Source organism: Osmerus eperlanus, chromosome 3 (assembly GCF_963692335.1).
Source record: "Osmerus eperlanus chromosome 3, fOsmEpe2.1, whole genome shotgun sequence".
Taxonomy (NCBI): domain Eukaryota; kingdom Metazoa; phylum Chordata; class Actinopteri; order Osmeriformes; family Osmeridae; genus Osmerus; species Osmerus eperlanus.
The window spans coordinates 15,907,070-15,919,408 of record NC_085020.1 but is presented as its reverse complement, the minus strand read 5'-3'; the positions used below and the strand labels follow the sequence as shown (position 1 = coordinate 15,919,408).

At 40.3% G+C, this 12,339-nt stretch overlaps 1 protein-coding gene and 1 long non-coding RNA gene across 2 annotated transcripts; one reads left to right on the top strand and one right to left on the bottom strand.

Moving 5' to 3' along the window:
- Nucleotides 1-2,193: 2,193 nt before the first annotated feature.
- Nucleotides 2,194-5,133, bottom strand: LOC134016897 (uncharacterized). The gene is made up of 3 exons (XR_009929700.1): nt 4,882-5,133; nt 2,614-2,738; nt 2,194-2,529 (listed from the first exon to the last, which is right to left on the bottom strand). It is a non-coding gene; the product is annotated as an uncharacterized LOC134016897 (long non-coding RNA).
- A 1,051-nt stretch (nt 5,134-6,184) lies between these two features.
- On the top strand, nt 6,185-11,050 carry dbi (diazepam binding inhibitor (GABA receptor modulator, acyl-CoA binding protein)). The gene is made up of 4 exons (XM_062457366.1): nt 6,185-6,344; nt 10,056-10,173; nt 10,301-10,363; nt 10,650-11,050. The coding sequence occupies exons 1-4, from the start codon at nt 6,330-6,332 to the stop codon at nt 10,721-10,723; spliced, it is 270 nt and encodes an 89-aa protein (XP_062313350.1). The 5' UTR covers nt 6,185-6,329; the 3' UTR covers nt 10,724-11,050.
- Nucleotides 11,051-12,339: the final 1,289 nt, after the last annotated feature.

Here is a 12,339-nt window from a genome sequence, read left to right as displayed (position 1 = left end):
TCTGTGAGACCCGCATTCGAACGAAAACAGTCACGGACAGCCACTGCTTTTTGCAAGGCTCTCGCACAAGCAGCACGAGTCGTCCTGTCCGCACCTTGTACAAGTGTAGATAGCGAGCGACTTTTCAGCACAGCAGGACATATTTTAGATGAGAAGAGGAACAGGTTGACTCCTAAAAATGCTGATATGCTTATATTTATCAAGGCAAATCTTCCAGTGATGCTGCTTAATCAGAAGTAAGGTTTGAATACTCTAGTATGAGTGAGTGAGTGCGTGCGTGAAGTGAGAGAGTGAGTAAAGGATGTGAGAGTGAGTGAGACACTATACAGATAGATATACATGTTGTTTTTTTGTTTAATTGCTGACTTCCTGTGCACCTTTTATCTCTCCTCTTTGTGACGCACTCCACCTTTTATCAGTTAAGTTTGTATTATTTTTCCACAGGAAAGCTACTGTATAAGCTCCAAGTTCTCTTGAGAGCCTCTAGAGAGTGGAATGTTGCACATGTCATTCTATTGTTGTGATTTTTATTTAAAGATTTATATTTTTATTATTATTTTAATATTTATTATTATTTACACATTTTATAGTAAGCGAGAGAGCTTCTACACTGGAATGTTGCACGTTCCCTGCAATAGAACGGATGGTTGTCAATTCATGATACTCTCTCGTCTCGTAATTTAAATACAATACCAATGTTGTTAAGAATAATTAATTTCATAAATAATGCTACACAATAAATAGAATGCTTCAATCGACACCGTGATCGGTATTATCGGATCGGCAGATACTGATTTCAGTGATCGGCACCAAAAAACCTGATCGGAGCATCTCTAGTAGCGACCTCTAAAAGAGAAATTGTATGTACTGTCTATGGAAGACAATGTATACATATTAGAACTTAGATACATTTTTTACATTCATCCCTAATAGTAACTCTGAACAAAACAATGTGTTTAAAGGAGACATGACATGCTGTTTTTGGATGCTTTTATATAGGCCTTAGTGGTCCCCTAATACTGTATCAGAAGTCTCTTTCCCGAAATTCAGCCTTGGTGCAGAATTACAGCCACTACTAGCAGTCCCACAAGGAGCTTTCCTCAGAACGCGCTGTTTTGGTGTCTGTAGCTTTAAATGCAAATGAGGAGCGGAGGGGCGGCACCATGCGCTAATGTTTACAATGGATGTATCGCAATGGCTGTAGCCCCGTTGCTGTAAGATGCCTCAAATTTTCCCATTCTCATCTGATAACCCTGGTTTGCAGAGATACACACACAGTCATTTCAATGAGGGGAAAGGCGGATATCGCGCGCGCCATAACACCAACAGCAGAACGGTTATCCAAATAACAAAGAAGTGTACAACACTCACGTTACAGCATGTGTATTCACACACATACTTGATGCTATCTACCTTTCCATTAGCGACAGTAACTCAGCTGTTAGCTGCAGAGCTAATGTTACAGCCACATTCTAAGGGTAGCAAGCTAGGTAACCATATACAGTAAAGCTACAAAATGATATAGCGTTAGTTAACTTACTTGTCCGAGGTTAGTAGCAGGACGAAAGAGAGTTAGTACTGATCCAGAATTTAATTTCAGCAAGGCCAGTTTTGTATTAGCTCAAGTTGAGGAAACAGTCGTGGCTGAAGTGTTTGGCACAGACATACAAAACAAATGCGCCTACAACAGAAGTTGTGTAGGCGCATTTCCAGAGAAAATAAAATTAAGATACTGGGTCTTCAGAGGCTCGGATGAAGGAACTGTAAAAATATTTTTGTTTTCCTTTGTACATCCAAACTGAGCAAATGTAATGTTTTGTTTGTTTGCAAGCCATGTCTCTCGAGGATAAAAACACTTGCACGTCGTAGCTCACTTTCTTATGCGCGGGCCAGATTCTCTGGGCGGGCAAAGCAGAGAGAGGGAAGGTAACCTTCCTCTTTGTTACGTCACAAAGAGGAGATTTTCAAACAGAGCAATTGAGCTTTCATTTTCTGAAAGGCGGAGAAGAACACCCAGGGCTTGGTTTACACCGATCGAAAATTCTAGCCACTGGGGGGCCAAAGGCAGGCTAGGGGAACTCTTATTAATGTTAAATAACCTCCTAAAGTGAAGTCATGTCACCTTTAAGGAACAGTGACAAGGCAGCTATGTGGTACATGCACATGAGTTTTTTCTCCAAAGATATGGGATATGAAAGAGTTCTAGCTATCACAGTATATCAATTTCTTTATGAAATGTATAGAAAGGGTAATTCTGCAGTGTTTCATGTGCTTTGTAAAGAAAAACAAAATTGTGTATGGCTCAGTGAGAAAGGGGTGACATTATTTAGATCTCTCCTGAACTAGTCCTTCAATTGACACATACCTTAACCGTCGGTTCACTGTTCTTCTTGAGACACCCAAGATCTCCGCAATCTGTTTAGCAGAGAAGTTAGGACAACAACATCTGCAACTGCTCTTGGGCGATTTGGTAAACCGGCCTTCCTCCAGTCTGTCCTCCCATTCGAGGTACGGTGAAACCAGGAGCAACTCAGTTCAAGAGAAAAATGTTAGAGGCATCGTGTTTTGAATCTTGCTTCTTCAGATCATGTTTAAATATGACGAGTACATTACCACGTTGTTGTTGCTGATCGTTGGATTCCCGAATTAACTCGCTGAGCAAAAGCATTTCATCAACCACTTCAGATTGAAGCAGTCGCCCTCTGCTCCAGCGAACGCTCGTCGCCATGATCTCCAACCTGTTAGCATGTCAAAATATATTAGTGGTAGGCTAACTACAACAAAGCTTGTTAAACAACTCTTTGAGATGCTGGCTTCAGTAACATAACCGCATTCAGTAACACAATATTCAAAGCCTTATAAGGTCTAGTTTAACAGCGTTAATTTGAGCTTGCTCATTAAAGAGTTAGCACTACAAGTGTGATGACGAGTGGTAGTCTAACTACAACAAAGCTTGTTAAACAACTGTTTGAGATTGCTGGGGGGTATTCGTCGTAGCTCGCTAAGCGGTTTAGCGAGCTAATTTTCAGGCTAAGATAAAAAACGCCCCTCTTTTTGGTTAGTGGAAGCAACTTTCGATAAATCACCATAGTAACATATCAATTAGCACTAACCTGCTCCAGAGCAGGCTAACGTAAGTGTAGCTGGATAAGCTTGCCACACCCCCAGAAAATAACATGGCAGCTCCCTTTTTGAGAGACCCAGTTGACCAAGGAGCTATAATTTAGTTCGATTAGCTTTCCATACCAATAGAGTTCTTCGCGATTGCCAAGATCCTTTATTTCACACGGATTCTTGTTTGAGCAGTATCGATTCAGCCGACATGGACTCATTTATTTGAAAGACCTTCTCGGGCCGTACATTGCAAATATCACACGCCGCAGCAAGCTTTATGCTTTATTATGAGCTTATGCTGCTGTATGTGAATATGTAACGCTATGTTTTACGAAATGTCTTGTCTTATCTGTTGTGCCTGTGCTTTTTATATGTTTCACTGTGGGAGAGTGGGAAACGTCATATCGATTCCTTTTTATGTCTTGACGTGAAGAAATTGACAATAAAGCTACTTGAAACTTTAACTGTGCTTCAGACTGCATAGCCTTGAGGTTTTTTGCGTCAGGTAGGCTATAGGCTAAATTTTTATACAGTATAGGCAATGCAGAAAACATTGGCAAAGCCGCAGCATGCGTTGCTGTAAGAAAAGTGTACTTGGCGCTTAACCAGCTGATGAATCAATTCATCATATTCCCTGGCCATGTCCCAGTCAATGACATCAAAGAGGGATTTACACATATGCCTACATGCATATACACATATATAGTACATGATATAAGCGCAGTAGCCTACATATATCCTCATAATTGTCTATGAATTCGTATCAATTAGATACTCTTTGGCCTTGTTTTTATTTAGCCTACTTATTCTGAAAGAGTTGAGATCATTATTTTCGCTAGCAAGATCTCATTCGATTATTAATTTCCATTAAGCCTATACCAGCAGGCACAATTAAAGAAATTTGATCTGATTGATTGGGGTAATGAGGCACTTAAGATGAGCCTATACATTTCCCCAAAACTTTCGCATTTAGCTTATCGGCAATTTTTTCCCAAGCTGCTTGTTTTGCTCTGGCAGCGGTGGCGGTGTTTGACTTAGCCATGATAATATGCTTATTGTCTAGAGACTCATTATAATAGTTTGCTCGGATGGCGAGAATAGCCTATCACCGCTCTCTCTTTCGTCTTTTCCGCCATCATACCGTTTGGTGATCGACCTTTCCTGCCTTTTGAAGTAGGACGTGCACGTGCAATTTCCCTGATAAGTTTAGCCTGATTGAAATTAACCACATGATTTGGATGCGGATCAGCCGTTGACGAACCGATATTTGCTGTTCTCACTCATCTCGCTAATGTTAACGGGCTAAAGGGACAATTGATTAACTTAGCTTCAACCCTTACGACGAACGGGGCCCTGGCTTCAGTAACATAACCGCATTCAGTAACACAATATTCAAAGTCTTATAAGGTCTACTTATAAGGGAATCAGTTGGCTGAGCGGTTAGGGGATCGGGCTCGTAATCTGAAGGTTGCCAGTTTGATTCCCGGCCGTGCCAAATGACGTTGTGTCCTTGGGCAAGGCACTTCACCCTACTTGCCTCGGGGGAATGTCCCTGTACTTACTGTAAGTCGCTCTGGATAAGAGCGTCTGCTAAATGACTAAATGTAAATGTCTAGTTTAGCGGCGTAAATTTCAAGTTGCTCATTATTTAAGAGTTAGTTAGCACTAAGTGTGTTGATGAGAAGTCAGGAGCCCAGGAGGACAGGACTAGCCAAACAACTATACAAAACAAGTAACTTGGCTTAAGGTTGCTAATTGATAGCTTACCTTGTTAGAACAGTCTGTATAGAATCCTGGTCATCTGAAGACAAATGTTGGGTACATGCTTCAAAAGTTCCGAAAGTTTGTGGTCTCATTTTCTGCTATTTGGCTCCACCAGAATTCGAAATCACACACGTGTTCGTCTTCTTCTTTGGTTCTTTTAATGGCGGTTAGCAAACAAGGTATAGGTGTATCATTGCCACCTACTGGACTGAAGTGTGATACAGGATAAACCGTACAATTTTTCTTCCCACACAAATGGACTGTCCCAAATACTAAATGATAGCTACGTAAGAGCCCACATGATCACAGTAGAACTACGTACAGCCTAGCGCAGACACTAGGTCAAAATGGGGGGTGGCTATGTTGGTCCCAACCAATAGCATGGAAGCATAGATGGTCCAAACGTATACAGACGTTAAAAACGGCTGTGTACAGACGTCAAAACGTGTACAGACGTTAAAAATGTTAAAGACGTTAAAATGTCACGTCTGTACACGAACGACAATTCAGACGTTTTGGCACAGTTGGCCTTCCATAAAATGGCAACATGTCACGTGACACGGGTCGATTTGAGGCAAAAAAGACACCGAAAGAGGCGAAATTACGCGTGGTTGACACACGGGGGCGTCTTAATACTTGCCCACTAGGCCTTCCATACTAGTGTAGCAGAGAGGCTGACTTGCAACCTCATGCTCTTGAGTTTGAATCTCCATTCAGCCTGTTGTTGTTGGTCAAACATGGTAATTTTGCTTTCTTGTTGTCCAACTCTTGATCTTCTACAATGTACATTTTTATAATATTTTGCGGAGGAACCCGCATCGCTGCTTGCAGCTATATTTTTTCTTATTTCAGTTGTTTATACACTTTTATACTGATCTGTGTACTATTATCTGTATACTTTCGTAGTTTTTCGAGCAACAAAAAAGAGTTTCGCGCTATCGCTTGCCTCACTACGCCACTGAGCACTTTCCATAGAAATAAATGGGGACGCCATCTTTGAAGAGCAGGCTCGCTGTGTCTACTGTATATAAGTCTATGGGTCTGAGTCCGCCTCATGAGTATTTACGACCGCCTTGAATCAAGGTCCTCTATTGGTCACAACCAGAAAATACATGTCAATGTGTCTTTTTTGTTCCGTTAACGCGTCCAAAAATGTCACGTCAACACGACAAAAATGTACATGTTGACACGTATATTTTGGTCATGTCAACACGATTTTTGGACACGTTTGCTGCACTCATGGCTTTCCTTAAGCTCAGCGTAACTGCCCTATGTATGGCTTGAATGCTGTGCCACTCAGTAAATCTACCAATTGAGTGAAGGAGGCGTGATGAGGAGGTCGTTTTAACGGTGAAGCTTGCATAAAATTTCCGTTAGCTTGTAACAAGCTTGGTTTAGTGTTCTGCAACTTCACAGAAAGTAGGCATTCCATCAAAAAATCATCTGAAATCATGTCTGAACTTGAGGTTAGTAGCCATTTTTGATTGTTTTAGTTACTTTCAATTTAGGCTAGGCTATATTTCTGTTGCGGATCCTTTTGATTTAGTTACTAGACTCGGTAGACGGCGGTGTCCTAATTTTCTTGTTGCATTAGCTAAACAGTAGGCCTATTGTTTTTCGTTTACATGATGTAGGCAAAACAATGTGTTTACCAAACCTACTGCATGTAGCGTAGGTGTATCGGTTTTGAACAGTTATAGATTCGAACGAAATAAAAGGGACACCAACCTATCCTTCCAACATTTCGAGGGATCACAGCCATTTTGACATTGTGTGGACTATGACCACACTAGACTAAAGCCACGGGCGATGATGAATGCTGGGTGTGTAAGGGGGGTGATTAGTGCCAGGTAATGTTAACAGAGTTAGCAACCGTCGCTACGCCTAACAAATCAGCCAATCACTGCCACCGCTATGTCGCTATGTCTGCAAAGCTGACAATCGTTTCCACCACTACGTCTGCCATATATGTGGATAGCTAGGTCGATAAGAAGGCAGCTATAACTATCTATAACTATCTAGCCTCACCATTATGCCAGTGTTGTGCAGAAATTCTGCCATAATCACTCCCCTACCCTCACTCCTTGCCAGAATTCCACTACACTACGCGTGAACGCGCACACACTGTCTTTCTAGTAACCTACTGCTATGCGTAGAGTTGCGTTCCGAGGCGATTTATATTCCAGACACCCCAAACTGAGACTCATTTCCGGGAGGTGGCTTGTCCCCCCCCCTCGGGACGCAACCAGGACGCGCGATATGCACCTATTTCAACCATAAATGATCATTGCACAGTCTCGCGCTCGCTCTAAATACAAAATCCCCGAATTCCGGGAGATTGTATAGCATTTGCGGGCGTTCGGGAGCAGCTATTGAAATGCGGCAGATTCACGGAACTTCCGGGAGACATGGGATGTCTGTTATTCAGTTATACTGAATTCAAAAATGCAAAAAATCATTATACTGTTTTTAAAATGCATTGTGAAATGCACTGCAATGCAAATGCGACGTTTCACATAACTGATTATGTAAGCTAATGTCTATGGATTGAAAAACATCTAATCGCTGTTCTGCTACAGGGCTCGCAAATTGATAACTCCATAATGGAGAAAGTGTTCGTATATTCACTAACGGAGTTACAAAATTAAACTGATTTGTGGGTTTTATAAGAAGCATATTATCATTCTGTAGATTAGAGAGAATGTTTATATAACATGACGTAAAATGAGCCGTTCAGACACAACGGTAAAGAAGTCTCTCAGAGGATAGGATGGTGTTGATAGTGAATAGAGAAAACAAATATTACATAATTTACAGTCAAATAGGGTTTGTCAGGAATCAGAGGGCAATCCTCTTTACAGAATCTCTCCAGATCATCAGTCCTACTCTCAATCTGATCTTCAGTTTAGCCCACAGGTTTGCAATAGGGTTAAATGAATTGCCTGTCAGCCTTATCTATATAGGCCTAGGTTACAATAGCCTACGTTTTACTGCTGGTAAATTCCTAAATACTTTGATCAACTTCAAAAAGTCTAATATAAATGGCAAAATGCTTTAGTTACAACAATATTTAGGGTTGTCAAGAATTGTGGCATGGCACATATGGTTTCAAAAGAAATGTACAAAATTATTGACATTTTATTTTCTTGATATTAAATTGAAGGTTTAATTGTTTCAATTTTCATTAAAAATAAATGTGACATCTGTGCCAATGTGGTGCCAGTAATTCTGGAGTTGGCTGTATGACCATGTGATAAAGAAATGGCTATTATGATCAGCATAAGCACATAGGACATATCTTTTCTTCCACCTCCTACATTCCCGAAATGTTCAAATAGAGCTGTGTTCATCTATGTTTAATACAACTAAATGTTGTATTTTCACCATGTATGCATTGCAGTAGGCTACTGTGTATGAGTTATCTTAATCTTGCACGCTTCCTCACCAATTTAACAATCCTAAAAACCAACTGCTACTTGAATCAACTAGTTATCGATGCAGCAATTCAGTATTTCTTTTTAACCTACTGGGTGAGTAGTATTTTCCATACCTTCCAAAATCCCCCCCCCCCATATATTGGGCCTAGAAGATCTGACACACCCCAAAATTATTTGGGTGGCTCCTCATGCCCTCTAAGTGTGCCATAAAAAGCTTTTGATATTCGTTGCAAAACATTTTAAGTTAGAAGGGAGTAGGATTTTGGCAACACTGTTTGCACTATTGTTGAAGAAAGTGTTTTAGTCTGCCTCTTCACTAACGGAAAGACTAAGTTTAGTTGAGTTCTGGTTGTATTATCAATATGCAGATTGGAGAGAGTTTAACATAACCCAATACATAAAATGAAAAATTTCAGTGCACTGGTTCGTGTGCTAAAACGATTAAATTTGCGACCATGCAGTTCTTCAGCGATAAAGTAAGCAAACAGCGCTTGATCGACCATGACTGCCGTCAACGCAGTAAACCACAAGAAGCAGGAATGTCCGACTTTACGGAGCCGTTTTTAACTCCTCCCCGACAGCAAGTGGCAACTCTCGCCGGTCGTTTCATGCAGCCGCAACCGATGTCGAAAATACCTAAGGTTAGCTTTGCAGACAGGTTACATCTCACATGCGCTAATGAAATGTTTACAAAACGTTACGTCGCCGCTATCAAAGTCCCCACACGTACTACGTTGCTACGTCGCTGACAACATGGACATTGTGGGAAAAGCTTGTCTACATTTTATGCTTTTCGGGAGTGCAAGGGCACTTGTCATCCCCCATAGGGTGTGGTGTGTCTTTCGACACTGCCCGTGGTGTTTCATGTGAGTGTCGATATATTTTCGTTACTTTGTTGTAGGGGTGGGCGGTATACCGGTATGAACGCGAATACCGGTATTGCCGGTTGTAATATATCGTGATATCCAAATCCGTCCGAGTGCGGTAGATTGCATTGTCATGACATTTTAAGAATAACTAATATATCGTGATATATACCGATACCGTCAGTTCTTACGAATTATACCGTGATAAACATTTTAGGCCATACCGCCCAGCCCTACTTTGTAGTCCATAAACAAGTTATTTTTAGGGCATGCTGGCAGCTATCCGTCAGGTCAGTGGTCGGGGCTAGAAACGTTGGTACTGTAGCATGAACGTAACTGCATTTTATATTATTTAATATTCGTATATTTTGAGTATGCCTATAGGCTACGGCAGTGGTTCTCAACCCTGGACCTCAGGGACCCCCTGTACGGCATGTTGGAGCAGGGAAATGTCCAAAACATGCAGGACAAGGGAGTCCCTGAGGACCAGGGTTGAGAACCACTGGGCTACGGCACTCTATGCCGTAGTTGTTATTTGCAATCCATAGTAGGCCTACTACACGAAAAATACCAGGATGACAGCTCAATTCTCAGAAACACTGACTATTTTGTACTATCATCTTGAAACAATATCACACCAACAACACAATACTTTTTATTACTATACTTGTGTAGCCCACTTATCCCTTATGAATTAGAAAAGGGCCCTGAACAACTTTATAACTTATAATATCTTTCCATACATTTTAACAACCCTCAAATGTTTCCCCACACCAAATTTCCATTACTGTTGGTAATAATGGATGCATATATTACACAAAGCCTTATTACAATATAAAGATGTATGATGTATTAGCTTATGTTTTTACTCCAGACCAACTTCAAGAAGGCTGCAGAAGAAGTAAAGCAGCTTAAATCAAAGCCAGAGGATGCTGAAATGCTTAAGGTTTATGCATTGTTCAAGCAGGCCTCTGTGGGTGATGTCAATACCGGTAAGCCATCAGCCGCACTATTTGAGAGCTACCACCTCCTCCACATTTACTTAATTTACTAGGCCTCAAACATGAATGCAAAATAAACTTTATTAAAGTAGAAGCATTACTTGTTTATTTTCTGAAGCTCGTCCAGGTATGCTTGATTTCACTGGGAAAGCCAAATGGGACGCTTGGGAGAAAGAGAAGGGTATGTATCTTGTTTTAGCCAACCTTACCGCTATTTTAATATAATACTAAACCAGAATACTAGTGGTGAAACATTGGCTTCACAACAGGGGGGTGGGTGTATTTGTTATTGATAGATATTCGAATGCAGAGAAATCTACAGCTGGATCTGTTTTACAGTTTCTTACTTGCACTCATATAATTTGAGAGTCCATTCTTAAAAAAATATTTGGTAATTACTTGCAGCACTACATTTTTCTATTATCACCTAATTTAGTTTTGCTTAATATTTATTTTCCTTTTTACAGGAAAGGGCAACGATACTGCCATGACTGAGTACATTGCTTTGGTAGAGGAGTTGAAAAAGAAGTATGGAGTATAAATCAGATTTTACCTTGCATGGTAATTCAAATCATGACTGCTAAGAGTGGAGCCCAAAACCAGTCCCTCAGAAATGCCTTAAACCCACTGGAATGGCCTTTGCTACAGCATATCAAATATGAACACCTGGTGTGCCACTAAGAAGCTATGTTTTGTGACCCAAGAGCCACTACAGAAAGAACCTGTACCAACTGTACTTAACTTTTTGGTGGTAGACCTGAGGAATTCTTTAAAGTCAAGCTTGTTATTACAGTCCAGTTGTTCCATATTTTACCTTTGGTTTAAATACTTTTTCTCTTCTCTAATAAAATGTATAGATTTAATTTTATTTGGACAATCACAATTTTTTTTCTGTCAACTATATCATGCATTCCATTTATGACATATTTGTACGTTCATCTTGCCGCTGCCAAGTTACTTTCTCATGATCTGAAGCATACCACCTCATCTGTAAAGCATGCCTGTCACTGGAACATGCTCTTGTCTTTGTTTTTTTTTAATGTCCTTTATTACATTACATTTAGTCATTTAGCAGACGCTCTTATCCAGAGCGACTTACAGTAAGTACAGGGACATTCCCCCGAGGCAAGTAGGGTGAAGTGCCTTGCCCAAGGACACACCATCATTTTGCACGGCCGGGGAATAGAACCAGCAACCTTCTGATTACTAGCCCGATTCCCTAACCGCTCAGCCACCTGACTTTATCATTAGGAATAGAATCAGGAAAGTGTTCGACATGTTTAGTTCCAACATCTCAACATTTTAAATTGAGCTTTAAAGAGATCAACATTTTATTCATTATAACAATCATTAGGCTTAAACTGCAAAGTTGGTGAAGTGAATGTGAACATGAATAGGTTGACAAAAACACATATCTACACATTAATCTTAAATCTTGAAAAGTTGTCCCATTACAACATAATGGACCATGGTTGAAAGTCAAGTGATTAGGGACTGCTGACTCATGGCCAACCAGTCTTCTACTGTCATCAATCATTTTGTCCAATGGCTGATAAGGTAATCCTGAGGTGATGAATTGAAGTCACACAGTCCTGGAAATATAATTTTAAGTTATAAATGTTTAGTTCATGCAATATGTAGTCTTCATAAACTTCTAACATTATAACAGCTTCTTTTTTGAGACAATACGTCCTCTAGTCACAAGATAATACATGATATTACATTGACACTGACATTTGAACTAAAGCAATTCAATGTTGCAATTTTCTATCTCCCCTCGCAAAAAAAAAAGAAACTAACAAGGTCAAGTTTTCCTAAGAGATGGTGATGAACTGTTTGTGGTAGTAGCCTACAACTTCTGCAATTGATAAACTTTGCATCTATTCTCATTCAGATACACCCTTGCAGCTCAAACGACTTTGCAGTGTTCAACTAAAGGACTGTAAAGCAATGGGAAACTGCCATATAACTATCACTTCAGTGAAACGAAAAGAAGAAGAATTGAGATAGACGTTGGTTTGGTCGGACTTCTATTTTGAAAATCGAAAAGACGCATTTTGAGTCGGTTGTCCATATCAGGAAGTTGTTCCATACCAAAATATAATCTCGTGGATGTTTGAAGGTGAAATACTGTAAATTTGTGAATGCCTCATGTCA

Bases quoted from the DNA above. Each gene is read 5' to 3' on its own strand.
- dbi (XM_062457366.1), top strand. The intron at 10,174-10,300 runs GTAAGCCATCAG...TATTTTCTGAAG, and splicing joins TGTGGGTGATGTCAATACCG to CTCGTCCAGGTATGCTTGAT. The intron at 10,364-10,649 runs GTATGTATCTTG...TCCTTTTTACAG, and splicing joins CGCTTGGGAGAAAGAGAAGG to GAAAGGGCAACGATACTGCC.